Source organism: Prosopis cineraria, unplaced genomic scaffold (assembly GCF_029017545.1).
Source record: "Prosopis cineraria cultivar Desert tree isolate PC_DT_omini unplaced genomic scaffold, ASM2901754v1 PC3, whole genome shotgun sequence".
Classification (NCBI taxonomy): Eukaryota; Viridiplantae; Streptophyta; class Magnoliopsida; order Fabales; family Fabaceae; genus Prosopis; species Prosopis cineraria.
Genome location: NW_026555334.1, coordinates 25,403,513 through 25,423,514, shown reverse-complemented (window position 1 = coordinate 25,423,514; position 20,002 = coordinate 25,403,513). Strand labels below are relative to the sequence as shown.

At 33.2% G+C, this 20,002-nt stretch overlaps 2 protein-coding genes and 1 pseudogene across 2 annotated transcripts; 1 reads left to right on the top strand and 2 right to left on the bottom strand.

Annotated features, from left to right (window-relative positions):
* Positions 1-5,607: 5,607 nt before the first annotated feature.
* On the bottom strand, positions 5,608-5,717 carry LOC129307535 (U6 spliceosomal RNA; annotated as a pseudogene).
* Positions 5,718-7,748: 2,031 nt separating this feature from the next.
* LOC129304812 (seipin-2-like) lies at positions 7,749-9,605 on the top strand. Its single transcript, XM_054944617.1, has 2 exons — positions 7,749-8,873; positions 8,945-9,605. The coding sequence occupies exons 1-2, from the start codon at positions 7,794-7,796 to the stop codon at positions 9,380-9,382; spliced, it is 1,518 nt and encodes a 505-aa protein (XP_054800592.1). The 5' UTR covers positions 7,749-7,793; the 3' UTR covers positions 9,383-9,605.
* Positions 9,606-13,477: 3,872 nt separating this feature from the next.
* LOC129304815 (probable pyridoxal 5'-phosphate synthase subunit PDX1) lies at positions 13,478-14,893 on the bottom strand. Its single transcript, XM_054944621.1, has one exon. The coding sequence runs from the start codon at positions 14,700-14,702 to the stop codon at positions 13,770-13,772; it is 933 nt and encodes a 310-aa protein (XP_054800596.1). The 5' UTR covers positions 14,703-14,893; the 3' UTR covers positions 13,478-13,769.
* Positions 14,894-20,002: the final 5,109 nt, after the last annotated feature.

Here is a 20,002-nt window from a genome sequence, read left to right as displayed (position 1 = left end):
ATTTCACAAGTTAAACACATTGCCAATTTGCATCATTAATTTAAACCATCAACCATATTTCACAAACTCAATTAACATTTAACTATACGAATTAGGTTTTCCTTAGTTATCTCAAACTCTTGAGAAGTCAAAAGTTTATCTCTCACACAAAACACTTCCAAAGCTTCACACAAGCTTGAATGGTGTGAAATTAAACCTCACTACAATCATAAGTAATAACACCATCATTATCTCATTTTTTAGAATTTACCAATACCAAACTCCACATATCTATTATATCAATCTTGTAAATTTCTACCCATCCGTACCCAATGGATTTATTAGGTTCTATTCATGCATGTTATAATTAATAGATCTTTAAACCACCATTAATGGATATTAAACTCTCCCGACTACCTCATTTATATTGATTTTTAGACATTTATTACTCTTATGCACTAACCATTTCAAAAATCATTAATGTTGAGTTTCAATACTCTAAACAATTCCCATTATACCCATTATAATGGGATCGGACCCATATCTCTTAAGAACTGAAAATAAACTTTCTATCTCCAACCTTAACTTAAATATCCATAAATGAGGGAGAGAAAGGAAGAAAAGAGCATAATAAACTTATCTTAGGTGTTCAGGAGCTTTAAACTGTCCTCAAAGTGATCCAACGATGTGCCTTAGTAGAGCCAAAGTCGTGCTCTTCACATTTCTCTTCTTTCTCCTCTTTGATTTTTGAATAGATACAAAACTAATTTATCAAATTTTTGTCTATACACTGTGGCACACGCTGCCCTCTACCACAGCGTATAACACAAAGAGGTCGTTGCATTTGAATCTATCCCTGTGTGCCACGGTAGATTGACCACATGCTGTGGCATGTGGCATAGAGAGTATTCCTTCATTTTTTTTCTCTTTATATGCCCAGATGGCCTGCCATTGATCCGAGCCTACTTTTAAGGCTGAAATCACAATTAATTACATCAAGTAGGTCCCTCCAGTCATACACCTCATTAACTCACTAATCACACTCCTTAAATTAATAAATCGTGCTTAATTTTTCTCAGATGTTACTGGATGTGCATTGTGGCTTGCGCCACATGTGCTGTGACATGTGGCATAAAGACCACACCGTGATTCTCTGTGTCGTACACCACGGCATGTGGATACATCCGCCATGGCACACACACCTGAATTTATTGTCATATTGTAAATTCTGGTGCGAACTTCAGATGTGCATCATTTTTGCATCCAATGTCCGATTGGAGTTGTTCAAATGCCCACACGAAGCTTATCCCATATTGTAATTAATGCCACTAATTTCATTTCAATCTAATATCCCGTTTAAAAGTTGGATACCCAAGTTTATTTTGATCGTTTTAAGTCAAAATTTATCATTTGAGCATCCTAATTTGAAACCATACGTCATTAGCCTCTTTTTAGGCCTTGACTATATCCAAAAGGACAATACATACCTAATTGATCAATCATATGGGCAATATGACACACATATACATAGTTGGCTTGTAAACCACTTATATCAGACATTGGGCAAAAGTTCATTTCTTCTTCCTAATCTCATGTAAGGCCATATATTTTTCACATACACTTCAAGTACACCCCATATTCACACATATTAACATTTATCCACTAGCCTACTTAATCATTTCACTATTCACACATATACAAGGGGCTAAGGAGCTCAAAATTACTAAAACATGCCACAATCACAACTATATGTGCATGCACTAAATCTTGTGGCAACTTATACACAAGTTCATAACTAATAGTCTACAAATTCATTACACCAAATGCTTACAAAGGCTTTATTTAAAGGTGTCAACTCAGCCTATGTCTTTCCCCTTTAAACTACTAGTGACAAAACCTAAAAAATATAAATAACCACTGGTGAGATAAAAATCTCAATAACCAATATAGTTCATTCATGTATATTAATACAAACAACCATGTCAAAGTAATAAAAATCATAGTATAGCATATATATGTATTATAACATAGCTTAAATCATCACTTTTACATATAAATCATTTTCACACATTATACACTTTAGCATGATCATTTATCCACCGATCCTCCAAAACTCCTAGACATGAAACCATAAACTTTATTAGATCAATCACTTATTGACTCGAGCATACTTTCGATGATAGAAACACCCAGCTAAAGGCAATCTAACCCACCTACGAACTATGATTTTTCTCATTTCACATACTTGTGATAGAGGTATCGTTGACTCTTAACTGCACCCTAACAAGTATTAGGGAGTTGCCAGACTGTTCGGATGTCCCATGGTAATAATCCCATAATATGCTGTATCGAATTACCCATGGTAACAGCCCATATAATGTTACACCAAATGTCTCATGGTGCCAGCCCGACCATATAAATTTTTTACTCATATATCTTCACACACATGTATCCCCACATATCTTAGGTGAACTCCCACCTCCTATGATCATGCTTTTTCACCATTCACTACCTTCTTCACATTTGCACACCATATACTTTTACTCATAACATACATACGTACATACGTGGATATATATATATATATATTCAAAGTTAGAAATCTTTAAAATTTCTTTTCATAAATCCACTTCATGCTAAACTTGTTTTCAATACCAAATCATATATAAAAACCAACTAAACCACAATAATATAATTACTTCTATACAGTTATATTATTTAATAAACATAATAAACTCTATGGTTACCTTAACTCTTCTGTTTACTAGAAACGGTTACCCATGTTTCAATAATCGTTCTCAAGCTCCTTTTCATAATTTACCCATTACATGCTGGAATCTACGTAAAATTGGTAAACCAAAGTCAATCTTACTATTGACAAAAGTGTCAATTATCACAATTAAATACCTAATCATTATCACTTCCATAATTCACATTCGTTCATACGTATCATGCTTAATTATCACTCACCACAACCATTATTTTCGTCAATCACATTTTCTCTCACTACTCTCTCTCTAGACTAGGGCAAATTGTGCCTATGGCTTCGAAACTTTATCGTTCCGACTCAAACCAATCACAAAGTACTAGCTTAGTTATGGAGAATCTTTCTATTACTATAGGATAAGAAATCAAATCCTTAAAACTTTCAAATTCAATTTCTCACTAGTTAAAACTAAGAGAAAACAGGGTAGAATCAGAGGTTAAGGTAGTACGAGACTTACCTGATAAGTAACAGGTCGGAAATATCGCTCTTGCTCCCAATTTCGCTTGCCCTAACAGATGTTGGCACCTTCTCCACATTTGACACCTCTAACTCTATTTCTCCTTCTGTTTCATGAGCTATTCCACGAAGCTACTTATTAAAGTTCTGCACCATGCGTGCAGTGTATCCATTCTCTACCGTGGTACATGGCATAATGAGGGATCCTCACTATGTTCACATACTCTGCTCTGGAACCTCATTTTTTTTCTCATATCTGTTCATATAATACCCTAAAGAGTTAATACAATACTTTACTATCCAAAACTCTAATCCCACAATAAATCACTAATCCATTCTGTATTCAGTAATTAATACAAGATTAGAAATTCGTGATGTTACATTCAGCCTTATCCCACTAATTGAAACCATAGGCTTAACTACAATTTGACCCACATATTAGACTGACCATAGCTTCTTCAATGTCAGAGATATGCCCATCTAAAGGTACAGAGCCCAAGACCCAAACTATAGCTCCCCTCCTTAAAAAACCTAACCAGGAGGTGTCACTGCCACGTCTCCTTTTACAAACCTAACCAGATAAGTATTGAGGAACTGGCTCTTAAAAAGACCAACCACTGTGCTTGCAGTGGAGGCAAATCATGTGGTCATTGCATCATATATACATCCACATCATCTCCTCATCAACCCATCCTTAATGCATACCACATATATACAGCATTTACATCACATACAATATATATTATCCGATTAACTCAAATTACAAACATGCTTGAAAAGAAAAAGAAACACTAACAATTATACATATATTGCGTGCTTAATGAGATTCAAGTAACCTATGAATTTTTAATAAAAAATTTTATAGTTATATGTGTTTGTTATCACATAGAGTTTCCGCACATATAAAAAAAACCCTAAATTATCTATTTTTCGAGTTTATGAATAGTCACACAGTAAATTCAAGCGATAAGAGCTTCCGAGTCTGATTTTAAGAAGCATCATATCATATTTGAAATATCTAATTGAGATCTACATTCTAAAATCTCCTCCCACTTGTGATGCTCTACTTTACCCGCTCATCTCGCTTGGTCCCTCTCCCTCCCTCACAACGCAGCACCGCGACAACATGGCTGCGGATGCGTGCACGCCTGTAGGTTTCGGCACATTAGCTTAATAGCTTAATGGGTTTGGCATGTGGGCGGTGGCCCAACAGCGCTTTTTTTGTATATTATATATTATAGTTTGTTAATAAATGTATCTATAATTTTATATATGTGAAAAAAATCAATACATCTATGCACACATATTTTATTTCATTTCATTATTATAATAATTATTATTTGACTTAAAATTAAATCCTTATAATTTATAATATTTTAGGTAATCTTTTTCAAGTTATTTTACTTAATTTCTAATATTCAGTAAATGTACAATATTTTTTATGTCTCAAATTTCCCTTATTATATCTCAAAATTATTTATAATTAATTTATTTTCTACAAATTAAGATCTAGGATGTTACAACAGCCTATTACAAGTTTTACATTTTATGTTGGGGTGGCATTAGTTTTTTAGAACAAAAGTAGTGAAGAGTGTATTTCAACTACATCCGTCTTAAATTTTATGAGAGCATTGCAAGTAGGTTAATTATGCAAACCTTACAAATTTAATTTACCTCAAATTAATATTGCTTTATAATATGGAACGCTTTTTGTTCATGTTGATTTTTATTTTTCTTGCTTTCATCTCTACTTACTCATTTGTTTTTGGGGAGTCAAGTTATCTGCCAATTTTTAAAGCTCGTGGGTTAGTTCAAGCATCCATTTAACTATGTAGCAAAAACACTTTCTACTAATCGTATAGAGTGAATTTCAATTTATAGTTTATATTTGTGTGATGAAATTTTGTCTTGTGGAGTTGTGCATTATTAAACACAATAATTTGTAGTTGTTATTGTAAACAGTGTCATATATGATTGCAAAATTCTTTAATTTGACGCTCCTAAATAATACACTATAGGCTATGTGAAAATATATATCCTCTTAATAACATGTTTTGCATAATCAAGTGTATATTTACCTATAAATTCATACACAACCACTTTATGATTTCAATCATATATATGTTTAATTCAAAAAGAATTCAAATCTTGAATGTTAATTGAGTATCATTATTTACTTAAATAATTTTTTTAACCTTTTTTCAAATTTTATATATGATTTTACATATTCAATATAAGGTAGCGGTATATCATTTCCTTTTATTATAACTTGTAATTATAGTTAGTAATTTTTTATTCCTATTTATTTTTGGATTATGTGTTTTCTTGACTTGACTTTGCAAAGATTTAACTTTTATTTGAATCCAAATGTTTCAGATATTAAGAGGTCACTCTTCATCATCATCATCATCATTTCTCAATTTATACGTGTCATCTGTCATCCTTACACAGAGGTCATGCTAATATTCTCTATATCGTTCCATTTTAATCAGATGTTTATTATTATTATATATACTCATACATTATTTTCAAATATGTGGGCCACGTCAATTCTTTGATGAGGTTCCTTTAATTTAAATGTTCTAGATGTTGTCAAATGTACCCAAATTTATATTATCTATATTCATTTTAAAAGTTATTTTAAACATTAATAAGTTTAATTTAAAAATTATTTCTATTTAATTAGATTTTAAATTAGTATTAAGTATTATTATTTATTGAAATTAAATAAATAATAATACCTAATTTGTCAATGATGGAGAGGATTCATCTAGTCACTTGGAGGATTTAGTAACTCGTGAAGGAGAACAAAATTTATCATTCTATCGAATAATACGTGATAACAAGGTAAATGAAACTCTTAAAAAATGGCAAATGGTAGAACCAACAAACCTAATTGCATATCTATTGAAGTGTGAAAATATTTAGGTGAAAAAGAGGTGAGATAGTTAACTAATTAATTTAATATAATTTTACGGTTCAAGAAAATGCCTAACGACTGAAAGAGAAGTACATTAATTTCTATTTATAAAAATAAAGGCAATATTCATAATTGTACTAACTATAGAGCGATTAAACTCATGAGCCACACAATAAAATTGTGGGAGAAAGTAATTGAGTATGGGCTGACATTGGAGACAAGTATTTCTGAGAATCAATTTGGTTTTATGTCAGGTAGATCAACTACAGAGGTGATTTATTTACTAAGGGGATTAATGAAAAAGTATCGTTGTAAAGATAAAGATTTACATATAGTTTTTATTGATTTGGAAAAAGCTTTTGATGTATATCAAGAGAAGTACTTTGAAAAGCCTTGAAAAAAAAGGGAGTATGGATTGTTTATATTAAAGTTATACAAAATATGCATAAAGGGGTAAAAACTAATATAAGAACTTCTAATAGTCAAACAAAGGACTTTTCTATAAAAATTAGACTACATCAAAATCATTTTTGAGTCCTTATCTATTTAACTTGATCCTAAATGTGTTGACGGAATATATTTAAGGGAAAATTCTCAAATGTATGCTCTTTGCGGATAATATAATTCTTATAGCAGAGACAAGAAAAGAGATTAATTGTAAACTTGAGTTATGGAGGAGAACATTGGAGTTGAAAGGTTTTCGTCTGAGTAAGAGTAAGATGGAATATTTATATTGTAAATTTGGTAAAAGGCTATTCGACCGTAATTTGAAAGTGAAATTGAGAAATCAAATTATACCTCAAGTGAAAAAGTTTAGATATTTGGAAGCGTATATTCAAAATGATGGCGAAATTAGTGGGGATATTTCACATAAGATTTAAGTTGGGTGGTTTAATTGAAGAAAAATTAAAGAAGTTATTTACAACCGTAAGGTGCTTAATAAATTTAAAGGAAAGTTTTATCGTACTATTATGAGATCGGCTATGTTATATAGTAGTAAATATTGGGCTCTAACGGGATAGCAAGAGTGTAAAGTTGGAGTGGCAGAGATGAAAATGTTACAATGGATGTGTGGACATATACAGAAAGATAAAATTCAAAATGAGCATGTACATGAAAAAGTGAGGATAGTATCTATTGAAAAAAATTATAGAAAATCGTTTGAGATGATTTGGACATATACAAAAAGACCGTGAGAAGCACCAGTAAGAAGAGTGAAATATATAAATTTGAGTCTAGTTAAGAGGGGTAGAGGAAGGTTTAAGAGTGTTTTCTTGAAAGTTGTTAAACATGATTTCTTAATTAATAATATTTTTAAAAGTTTTGTAAATGATAGAGTATAATGAAGTCTTATAATTCATGTAACTAATCTCACCTAATGGGATAAAAACTTGTTATTGTTGTTGTTGTATTATTGTTTATTGAAATTATTATTTTTTTCACACCCCATGTATTGTATGGGTCACATAATTGTTTCATAATAAAAAATATTAAGATGAAAATATATAAAAAATGGATTTTAATTATTTATGTCAAATTCAAATAATTCGTATTTAAGGAAGATATAATTGAGAATAGTATGCAAAATCAAAAACATAAAAATTTACACGCCACCGTTTGCCGAAGAACAGGAAAGGGCATCATCAAAACTCAAAAGCCCGATTATAATAAATGGGCCCGCAAAACTCAAAGAATGATGATGGCGACGTCTCTACCGACGTGCTTGATTACCGTACCGGCAAAGGCCCATCGGAACCTTCTTGCTCGTCTTCCATTCCATGTAAGCCTGAACCGGTCCCAGACGAACCTCAATTTTCGCCTTCCCGACCTCCTCTGGCAACCACATCTCCAGCCACCACAATCCGGAGCCGGCCAGTTTGTCGCGGATCCTGGGACGAAGAATCGGCAGATTCTGGTTTCACGGCTTCCATATGTTCCGACAATGATTTGACAAATATCAGGATCATGAGCTGTAAAAAGCAGAATGTGGTTGCAAGGCCCGTGTCGACCCGAGGACGATGCGGCTCTTTCCCAGCTTCTTGTAGCGCGAGGGAGGAGACCAACCAAGAATCAATGGTAACGACTGCTGCAAATGATGATTCCGCCAGTGATTCATCTTACGCTGTGGCCAACCCCCCTCATCCGTCGTCAAATTTGTTTCAACTAATAGCACGATTTGCGTTCAATTCAATTGGGTTTCCAATTAGTTTTTTCGTCAGGTTCATAACTTTGCCTATGTGGTTTCTGTATCATTCTTTTATGTTTTATATCGATCCCTTTCGAAAATTTAGGGCAGGCAAGATGGTTATTCTATGGATTTCGCCCAGAGTGTGGGGTATTTTCTGGGAGAGGGTTAGTCCATCATTATATAGATGGTTAAAGGATCGCATTTCAATTTGGAAAATTGGCTTGCGTTGTGGGTGGGGCATCTTGTGGTTAATCTATGTTTTTATCAGTTTACTCGTTCTCCTGGTTTCATCACTTGTAATTAGTGGGTTTATGATGAAGTACATATCCGAAAAGCCAATTCAGAAGACGGAAATTTTGAATTTCGATTATACGAAGGAGAGTCCGATTGCGTATGTGCCATTAATATCATGTCCAAGTGTTGGTGCTGGAAACGATTGGGATAACATCGCAGATAATAGGAGGACGAGTGAGCGGGTGATACCTTCTAAACGCAAAGTGCAGGTCATGCTATCGTTACTAGTGCCAGAATCTGAGTACAACAAAAATCTTGGGGTCTTCCAGGTGCGTGTCCCATATATTTATTCACTGCAAAATGAATATAATATGGCTTACTAAGACTTGTTCTTATGTAGGTCAGGATAGATTCTCTCTCTTTTAATGGTAAAATCATCGCCAGTTCGAGCATGCCATTAATGTTAAGATTCAGAAGTGGGCTTATTCGTCAAATGTTGTCCGTCTTGAAGCTTGCTCATCTGGTTTCTGGCCATATTTCGGAAGCTCAAACTCTGAATGTCAAGATGGAAGATTTTATTGAACGGGATGAGCCTACCGCATGCTTAAAAGTGACACTTGAGCAACGAGCAAGTGTTCAAGCTGGTTCTGGCATTCCTGAGTTATACGGTGCACATCTAGTTCTCGACTCAAAACCTCCCTTTCTCAAGTGGATTACCTGGCGTTGGAAGAAAACTGTGTTTATATGGATCACAACGATGACATTCATGATGGAGTTACTCGTTGCTCTCGTGTGTTGTAGGCCTATGATCATTCCAATGAAAAGGCAAAGGGGGTAGCTCTGCATGCATTGCTGCTGATCAAAGCCAAAGCGATCTTCTTATTCAAAGTTGAGACTACTCCGCTTTCCTATGCTTCGGAACAGTGATGGCATTAACATTCCGTGTCTAATTGCTTAAACTGATTTTTTTTTTTAATTGTGCTTCTTTCTTCTAATTTAAAGTTCCTATCCACTTATCATGTACATGTTATACACTTGGATTTCATCATCAACAATCTGATTAGCAAAGGACGGTTTTATTGGAATTTCCCGATAATTTCAATGTAAATTGAGATTATCTTGTAAAAGCAGATGCTTTTGCATAAGGTAAAATTGAGGAGGATGACAATTGACAACGATGCTGACAAAGATGAGATGGAAGAGAGTAGGTGAAAATTGGTGAAAGTGCATGACTTAATGTGTGTTTGGATTAAAAAAATTTATAATTAAGGTTAGTAAATTGATGTTAAAAGAAAAGTCAGTTAATTTAATGTAATTTATATTTAGGCACCTTTTTTAAAAAAAAAAAAGGTCAATTAGATAAACTAAAATTTATTTGAATGATTTGATTTAAAAATCAGTTGAGATGTTTAATGATAAAAATAAGTATGAATTTTTTTATCTTAAATATTAAATCTTAAATAAGCATGTTTATATTTTTTGACTAATTAATAAGTAAAAAATTTTAAACTTAAAATCATAACTAATAAGTAAAATATTTTAAATATTCAATCATGAAAACTTAAAATAAATTAATATTCAATTGGTATGATTTATAAGTTGATCTCTAATTATATCATGAATATGTTGCATATGTCTTGACGATCTGAGTAAATTTGACGAGGATGCCTCACTGATATCATTATCTTCCTCATGGACATCTACACTTTTATCTTTATCTTGTATCTAAATTTTTTATAGAGGAGATTTTTTTGTCAAGTAACCAACAATTAAAATTTTCAAATTAAATTCTAACCTAAAAAACACTAAACAACTAATTCATACCAAAAAATTTTTGCTCCTACCACTCATTTGGAGCATCGGCAATATTCTTGTCACTATTCCATCCTAAGCCGGTTTTACTTGAAAACAACTTATACCATACGTTCTATTCTTTCTTCATGTTGTTTAGCTTATTTTTCAGTTGTTTTTTCTCATACCTTTTTCTTGTTTTTGCCTTAAACCCCTCAATTATTGCTTGCCACCTATTTTTGTTGAAAGCAATTCCTTTCCTTTGTTTCTTGTATACTTGCTCCAAACATTCCTTAATGAAAATTTTGTCAAGGTTGAATTTCACACAACTTTTCCTTTGTCGTTGTTTATTGTTCTATAGACTAGCCGACCATCACAAACAAACAAAATCAATAAATATCTCTACATATATATATATATATATATATCGATTTACCATCATATCCTAGAGTCACAGCAAACCTAAATGAAAATAATAATTCTAAAACAAGGAAGGAATTGCCCATGTTGCCAATGTTCAACAAAACATCATATTGTCAAGAAACCTCATATTGTGGGAGGGTGGAGGGACAAGTTCTTCAGAACACTAATTTAAGAAATGACACCCAAAGACTTGGATTTTCAATTTGGCATTTTTTAAATTCATGTAGCCTTTTTATCAATAAATTCCTTAGAAGAGAGCTATATGCCATATTTTCAAAGATATCAATCAAAGATTTGGGTTCTTAGTTGACATTAATCTTAACTAAGAATGAAATGAACAAAATATTCCTAAACAAGGAATTGCATATAAAATGAACATTTAGGCTAAAATAGGAGAAAAATAGAGAGCTTTTTTAGAGCTTTTTAGGAATTGCATATAAATTGCATATTAGAATAGAAAACTTTTAAACTTAGTTAAGAAAATTTACTATTTTTCAAAGCTTTTTTTTTCTATTATTTTTTCCTCTCTAATTTTCTTCCTATCCAAGTCAAAGGCTACAGTTTATTACTTAAAACTTTGAAATTGGAACTTGAAATTTTATAAATATTATTCAACTCAAACAAAAGCTTGTAATTGATCTCTATGTCTTCAAGTGATGTTTAACATATGGTTAACATCTTATAAATACTATCCTGTTTGTATCTCTCTTTTCAACAGTCATTACACGAATCCAGTATTTTAGTTATAAAAAAAAAGATTCACAAACATGAGGCTTTCAACTCACCGAAAAATGAACGAACAGGGGATTGTAATCAGATCTCAAGCTTTCATATTGGTCTAACAGCATTATAAATAAACGAGTTCCAGAAACGCATTATATCTTATGGGCATCTGTACTAATGTTACACACATTTATCATTGTAGGGGATTGAAAAAGAAAATAAAAATCAGCGACTCGAGTTCTAGAAATTCATTACATCTTATGTTACATGTATTATATCTTCCTCTGCTTTAAAATAAACGAATATGGGATGCAAAGTAAAGAGAATAACAAGCAGATATCAATTTAGTCGAGAAAGTCCATGGGCATCTGTACTTATATTACATGCATTTTTCATTATAGGGGATTGAAAAACAAAATAACAATCTTGAGTTTCAGAAACGGCCATCGAGGATCATCACCAAGCATTCAAGTCAAGGAAGAAATAATCTTCAAAGAAGGAACAGCAAAGCATGACATTAAGGAAGGCAAGGAAGGAGACGGAAAGAAGAACCTTACTTCAAAGTAGAAGAAGCAGATCCAGCGATGGGAAGTGCAAATCTAGTGGACACGATGGAGATTGAAAGGCGATAGGGAGAAGAAGCACTTCAAAGTAGTGACACGATGGAAGCTAGAAAGGACGATAGAGAGTTGGAGATTGGCCGGAGGTCACTTGGTGCTTCAACATGATAGAGATCGGCTATTGAACGACGTTGCCTATGACTTATGGAAGGAAGCAAATATAAGGCGTAGAGCTATGCGTTTTGTGTTTTGAAGTAGATTGGGAAGTCATAGGATAATACAAGCAACGCTCACAAGAAGCTAAGGTACAGCTCGGGTAGATAGAAGACAAGAGAGAGAAAGTATCAAAATTTAAAATACATTTAATGCTTCCAACAGGCAACAACATTAATGCTGAGGAGAGAAAAGCCAAATCAGTGGGCTTCTTAATTAATGTGCATTTACATGCTAACTGAGATTAAAAAATTATGCTAATGCAAACAAGATTTTTTTAACATTTTGCATCCTAAGTCCTAACCTCAATTTGACTCATTTTAACTGAAATTAGAATGTAATTCAAACATGCCCTTAATTGCCAAGATACACAACGCTACCCCCACCTCTTCTCCTTTATTACCCAGCCGGCTTAAAGCTAGGAGACTAACATCTAATTATTACTATATAAACAGATGCACGACCATACATCATCCCTAATTATATATATCATGAAAACCCCATTACCTCCGCTCAGTCAATTGGCTAAGCTCGTGCTCTGAGGCTCAAGCTGGGAGACTGATATTCGGATTACCCCCGTCATAATATTTTTACAAACTTGGGAAGAACTCGAAGGCAAGAATATAGATTTCAAAGAATCTCCGTCTGGTATGGAATAAGGTGATGAAAAAGCCTCCTTAGAATGTGGCTCTTCCATATCCAGATCAGAGACAGAAAAAGTCGGAAGACTTGAATCACACAGACGAAAGCACAGGGGTGAGAGAAATTGGGAGATCCATTGTATTCCTGATGAAGATTATACATTTAGAAGATATACAACACTAGTTAAGTGAGATTTTGAGATTCTATTGTTAGCTACAGCAAAACAACAACAGGGCAGAGTATTGCATATTTTATTTAGGTTCAGTTAACAAGCTAAGGTGGCAGCGGCACGGGCACGGGCACCGCAACTAAAAGGAACAGAACCTCGTGCAGTCACGAAATTGAAACTAAAGCAGCATCCAAAAATATAAACATTTGAAAGAAAAACTTCAACCAAGTTTCAGTACAACCAAAATGAAGCGATCATTATTACAAATATGACCTATGCATTTTTTGATTCCGCCACCAAGCCCGCAAGCTTGCATACAGAAAGACAGGGGGAACCTGATTAGGCTGATAAAACTAAGATCTCTCCGAATCTGGTGAGGAAATCGAATCATAATAACACGATCAACAACAGATGCAAGTCGGAACAATGATTGCTTAAAATTTATGAAGGCAACTTCAGAAAACATCCTAGATTAAATGCTAATAGCCATCAATCTGCTCCATACAACACTAGTACCGTATTACACCCCCAAAAAAAGCGCTAGCGTTTTTGCCAACATTTCTGAACATATGAAGCAAATCATAACCTTATTATACTGAAAAAAGGTCAAGAACTTATATAAGGCTACAACTACATCATCAATCACCGAAGACCAGCAAGAACAACTCACTTTCTTCGAAAGCAATAGAGGCCAATGAACGCACTCATTCCGACCTAGCCGCAAACCTCTCAACCTTTTTGTCTGTCAAATTGATCCCCACCATGGCTTCGCCTAACCCGCCGCAGCTAACTTCAGCCAAAATCTCTGGATCACTGTAATGGGTCACAGCCTGCACAATAGCCCTGGCTCGTTTCGCGGGGTCACCACTCTTGAACACTCCAGACCCTACGAAAACGCCATCACACCCTAATTGCATCATCAAGGCTGCGTCAGCCGGAGTTGCAACCCCACCTGCCGCGAAATGAACCACTGGAAGCCGACCCAATTGTTTCGTCTGCATCACCAAATCATAGGGAGCCGCAATCTTCTTTGAGAAAGTGAAGACCTCATCATCGTCCATGGTCCTCAAAGACCTGATGTCACCCATCACGGACCTCACGTGCCTAACCGCCTCAATGATATTCCCCGTCCCTGCTTCCCCTTTGGTCCGAATCATGGCCGCACCTTCGCGAATTCGCCGGAGAGCTTCCCCGAGATTCCGGCACCCGCAAACGAAGGGAATGCGAAAGTTGTGCTTGTTGATGTGGTTCTCGTCGTCGGCGAGAGTCAGGACCTCGCTCTCGTCCACGTAATCGATCCCAATCGCTTCAAGGATCTGAGCTTCCACAAAATGGCCGATACGGGCCTTCGCCATGACAGGAATCGTCACCGCCTGTTTGATTTCCTTAATGAGTTGCGGGTCGCTCATTCGAGCAACGCCGCCTTGAGCTCGGATATCGGCGGGGACACGCTCTAGGGCCATGACGGCGCAAGCCCCGGCCTCCTCGGCGATGCGGGCCTGCTCGGCGTTCACAACGTCCATGATAACGCCGCCGCGGAGCATCTGAGCTAGACCCACCTTAACAGAGAAAGGAGTTTTCTTGGTCTCTGTGATAGCGCCATTTGCGTACACAGTAACCACTCCAGATCCTTCCATTTGCAGCGGAAGAAGAAGCGAGAGACTCCAAAGATGGACTACAGGTAAAGAATGAGAAGTGACAATGAGATAGATTTGGAGGAGCGAGATGGCTTCCGCTTGAGTATTGAGATGAACGTCTTCGAACCCTCAACCAAGGGTGGATACAGCGCCCACAAATACGACGCAAGAGGATAAAAGGATTCGAGGGCCAAAGATAAGCCAAGGATTTAAACCTTCTAAGATAGGAATGGGCCGCCTTATGTAAAGTTCTCAAATTAAGAAAGAGATAAAATATTACAAAAATTAATTATTTAATTTTTAAAATTTTAATTTAATTATAAATTAATCTTTTAATTTTAATTTTTCATAACTTAATTTTTATAATTATAATTTAATTATAATTTAATTTTTAAATACTTTTTATTTTAATCTTTAAACTTTAACTCAAGTAAAAAAAAATATTTAAAATATTAATTTTTATATTTTAAAAGATAAAATTATAAAAATTAAAATTATATTAAAAATTAGGAATAGTATTTAATATTATTAAATATTTTAATCAAAAATTTAAAATATTTAAAATATTTATAATTTTATTTGTTAAATAAAAATAAATATAAAAAAATAAAGTTAGTTAGAAGAAAAATAATTATTTTATTAAAATAAAATTTAACTAAAAATATTTTATATTTTTTGATGAGAGGGGATTTATTTATTTATTTTAAAAAAAAAAAGAAGCATGGTGCTTGGCCACTTGCTCTCCCAAAGATTCGTGGCTGCTTGCATTTACAATCTTTCTTGTCTCGTGGTATGTGTGTTGTGCGTGTGTGTTTTGTCTGAACTCATTGTAGATATTCAAACAACGGGGAGCAGACATTTAAAAACAAAAACATGAAACCCACGTTTAGATATGAGCATTTGCGTAAAAGATTATAAATAATTTATTGAAGAAAAAGAAAAGCATGAAAGATGCAGCATCAAAAAATGGAGGAGGGTCAAATTTATAAAAATAATATTTATTGGTTTATATTTTTTAAAGATAATCTTATTAACTGAAAAAATCATAAGATAATTATATATAATTAAAATAAAAATAAAAATAAAATAGTTAAGTTAAAATCATGTGTTTAAATATTAATCAATAAAAATATATGAAATTTAAATAATGAAAAAATAATAATAATTAGATTTTACTTTTAATTCTTGTAATTTTTTTTAGTATTTTCATTTCTTACACCAATTACAAACACTGAAAACATTGAAATTATAAGTACCTGAGGAATGTTATGAATATTACAAGATAGTGGATATCCATCTTCATCATCTTCTCCCATGAAACTCCACCATCATGAGAGTTGATTACCTTTTATTTGCTTTTATCATTTATGTAACTTTTGATGTGTAAGACAATGCCCATAAATAGGGCATGTAAGTTGTATTGAAGTAGACAATAATTCATAAGAAATTCTGTCATTCTCTTGTCTTTATTTCTTCTCTCAATATCTTTATTTTCTAGTTATTAATTTTATAACACGTTATCAGCACGAGAGCTTTGGTAATCTACAGGTTTTGTAGTAAGGTTTCTCATTGTAAGGTAATTTTTATGTTCATATATGATTTGATCTATTTTCTAACCATTTGATCCTTTTAATCTTGAATATCGTTTAACTCTTATCATATTTTTATTATAGTATCTATATGTCGAATCTTTCGAAACTTGAGTTTGTGGCTCTGGAAAAAATTATCTATCTTAGATACTAGATGTGGAAACCCATCTAGATGCCAATGGTCTTGAAGACACAATCAAAAATGGTAATCAAGCATCCAATTAAAATAAGGCCAAGGCCATGATCTTTCTTCGTCACCATTTACATGAAAGGTTGAAGATTGAGTATTTAACTATAAAAAACCCTCTTGTTCTTTGGAACAGTTTAAAAAAAAGGTATGACCATTAAAAAACTTATAATTCTTCCAAAGCTCGTTATGATTGGATGCATTTACGTTTGCAAAATTTTAAATTTGTGAGTCAATATAACTCTGCAATTTTTAAATCAGTTCTCAACTAAAATTATATGGAGAAAAAGTCACTGATGATGATATGTTAAAAAAAACATTCTCGATATTTCATGCATCCAACGTGCTCCTAAACAGTAATATCGTGAAAAAAGTTTTAAAAAATATTTTGAATTGATTTCTTGTCTTCTTGTGGTTGAACAAAATAACGAGTTTTTGATAAAAAATCATAAATCTTGTCAAACTAGTTCTACCTCATTCCTTAAAGTGAATGCAGTGCCAAATGAATTAGCTCGAGGTTATGGTCGTGGTCGTGGCCATAGTCGTGAACGAGGTCATGGCCGTGGCTGTGGTTATGGTTGTGGTAGTACATCGTTACACTAGAAGTGGACAAATAATGAAGAAAACACAAGAAAGGAATAAGTGGGGATAATAATAATAATACTGAAAATTTATGCTACCGTTGTGGTGGTAAAGGTCATTGGTCACGTACCTGTCGCATTCCAAAATATTTGATTGATCTTTACCAAGAATCACTTAAAAGTAAAAGTAAAAACAAAGAGGCAAATAGATTTTGATGGAAATATTTAGAAATAAATTTCTTAGATATTGATATTATTAAATTTTGTAGTTAAGTGTCATTTTAATTTTCTTGCATTGGAATAAAGAATTTACTTATAATGTTGTTGTTTTTCAATGAATAAAGTTTTTGTATTCCATGTTTTAATTATATATTTTTATGTTTTTTTAAATAAAGAATGAGTATTCATCTAATTGGTACCAACAACAATAATGGAGATGTGTCTCGTTGATAATACAACAACTCATACAATACTCAAAAATAAAAAATATTTTTTTTTTGGTAATGCAGGAAGCCAATGTTCAAACTATATCTAGAAGTATAAAGATGATTGATGGCTCTAGAAGAGCTAATATATTGTTGCTTAGAGGAACTAAATTACACATTAATGGTGCATTTTATTCTACTAAGTCTAGTAGAAATGTATTGAGTTTTAAGGATATCGCAGAAATGGATACCATATTGAGACAGCAAATGAAGAAAATAAAGAATATCTTATTATTTCAAATTTAATTTTTGGTAAAAAGTGCACACTAGAAAAATTACTACATTTTCCTCTGGCTTATATTACACATTTATTAATACAATTGAAATACATGCTATTGTAAACCAGAAGTTTACAAATGGTAATAAATTCAATGTTTGGCATGACTGGTTAGGCCATCCCAGGTCAATTATGATGCGAAAGGTAATCAAAAAATCATATGGACATTCATTGAAAGGCCAACAAATTCCACAATCCCATGATTTTTCATGTGCTGCATGTTCTAAAGAAAAGTTAATTATTCGACCATCACCAACAAAATAGAAAGTGAGTCTCACATTTCTAGAACGCATACAAGATAATATTTACAGGCCTATACACCCATCATGCGGACCATTCAAGTACTTTATGGTTTTAATTGATGCATCAATAAAATGGTCGCATGTTTGCTTGTTATCTTCTCGTAACTTGGCATTTGCAAGATTGCTTGCTCAACATATTAGATTAATAGCATACTTTCCTGATTATCCTATTAAGAAAATATGTTTAGATAATGCTGGTGAATTTACTTCACAAGCTTTAATGAATATTGCATGTCTCTTGGAATTGATGTTGAACATCCTGTAGCACATGTTCATACACAAAATGGACTTGCAGAATCACTGATTAAACGCTTACAATTGATTGCATGACCATTACTTATGCAATTGAATCTCCCAATTGTACTTGGGGGCATGCAATTTTATATGTAGCATCATTAATTCGTATCAGGCCCACAAGTTATCTTAAGAGCTCCCCCTTAGAATTGTTTTTTGGTTAGGAACCAAATATTTCCCATCTAAGAAATTTTGGATGTGCAGTATATGTTCCAGTTGCTCCATCACAACATACTAAGATGGGTCCTCAAAGAAGGATGAGAATATATGTTGGGTATGAATCTCCATCTATAATTAAATATTTAGAACCATCAACAGGAGATTTATTTACTGCTCGATTTGTTGATTGTTGTTTTAATGAATCAGTTTTCCTAACATTAGGGGGAGAAAATGAGCAGTTGGAAAAGGAAATTAGTTGGAATAAATTATCATTATCTCATCTTAATTCTCGTACAAAGCAATGTAAACTAGAAGTTTAAAAGATAATTCATTTACAAAATTTAACAAATCAATTGCCAGATGTATTTACTGACCCAAAGAAAGTAATTAAATCACATATTCCAGCTGCTAATGCTCCAATTAAAATTAATGTCCTGGTTGGATAGCCTGTTATTGCAAATGATTCTAAACCACACATAAAACATGAAAGGCCTATTGGTTCCAAAGATAAAAATCCTTAAAAAACAAAAGGAGCTAGAAACACAGATGGTTAGATCAAGGATAATCAAGAAGAGTTAGTAACTCACGAAGAGTCACTTGAGACTACTAATATTTCAATTCCAGAAGAAACTTAGGTACTTGAAATGTGTGAAAATAATGAGATCTCAATAAATTATATTATGAATGGAATACAATGGGACCGAATAAGTCAACATTGATGATATTTTTGGATATAATGTAGCGCTTGATGTAATAAATGATAATGAGGATCATGAACCAAAGTACATTAAGGAATGCAAACAAAAAGAGAATTGGCCAAAATGGAAAGACGCAATTGAGGCAGAATTAAAATCACTTGAAAAGTGAAATATTTTTGGACCTGTAGTCCACACACCCGAAGGTGTCAAGCCAATAGGATATAAATGAGTTTTTTTTTGTGAAAAAGAAATGAAAATGGTGAAATTGTAAGATATAAGGCACGGCTTATAGCTCAAGGATTTGCACAAAGGCCTGGAATTGACTTTGTTGAAACATACTCACAGTAGTGGATGCAACTACTTTTTTATATTTAATTAGCCTAGTAATAAGTGAAGGACTCGATTTGCATTTAATGGATATTGTTACAGCTTATTTGTGTGGTTCACTCGATAGTGACATTTACATGAAACTTGCTGAAGGATTTAAATTGCTAGAAGCATACAATTCAAGTTCTTGAGAAAATTATTCGATCAAGTTAAATAAATCTTTATATGGATTGAAACAATTAGGCGCATGTGGTATAATCGACTTAGTGAATATCTGTTGAAAGAATGTTATAAAAATGATTCAATTTGTCCTTGTTTTTTATGAAAAGATCTAGAAAAGAGTTTGCTATAATTGCTATTTATTTTGATGACATAAATATTATTGGAACACCTGAAAAGCT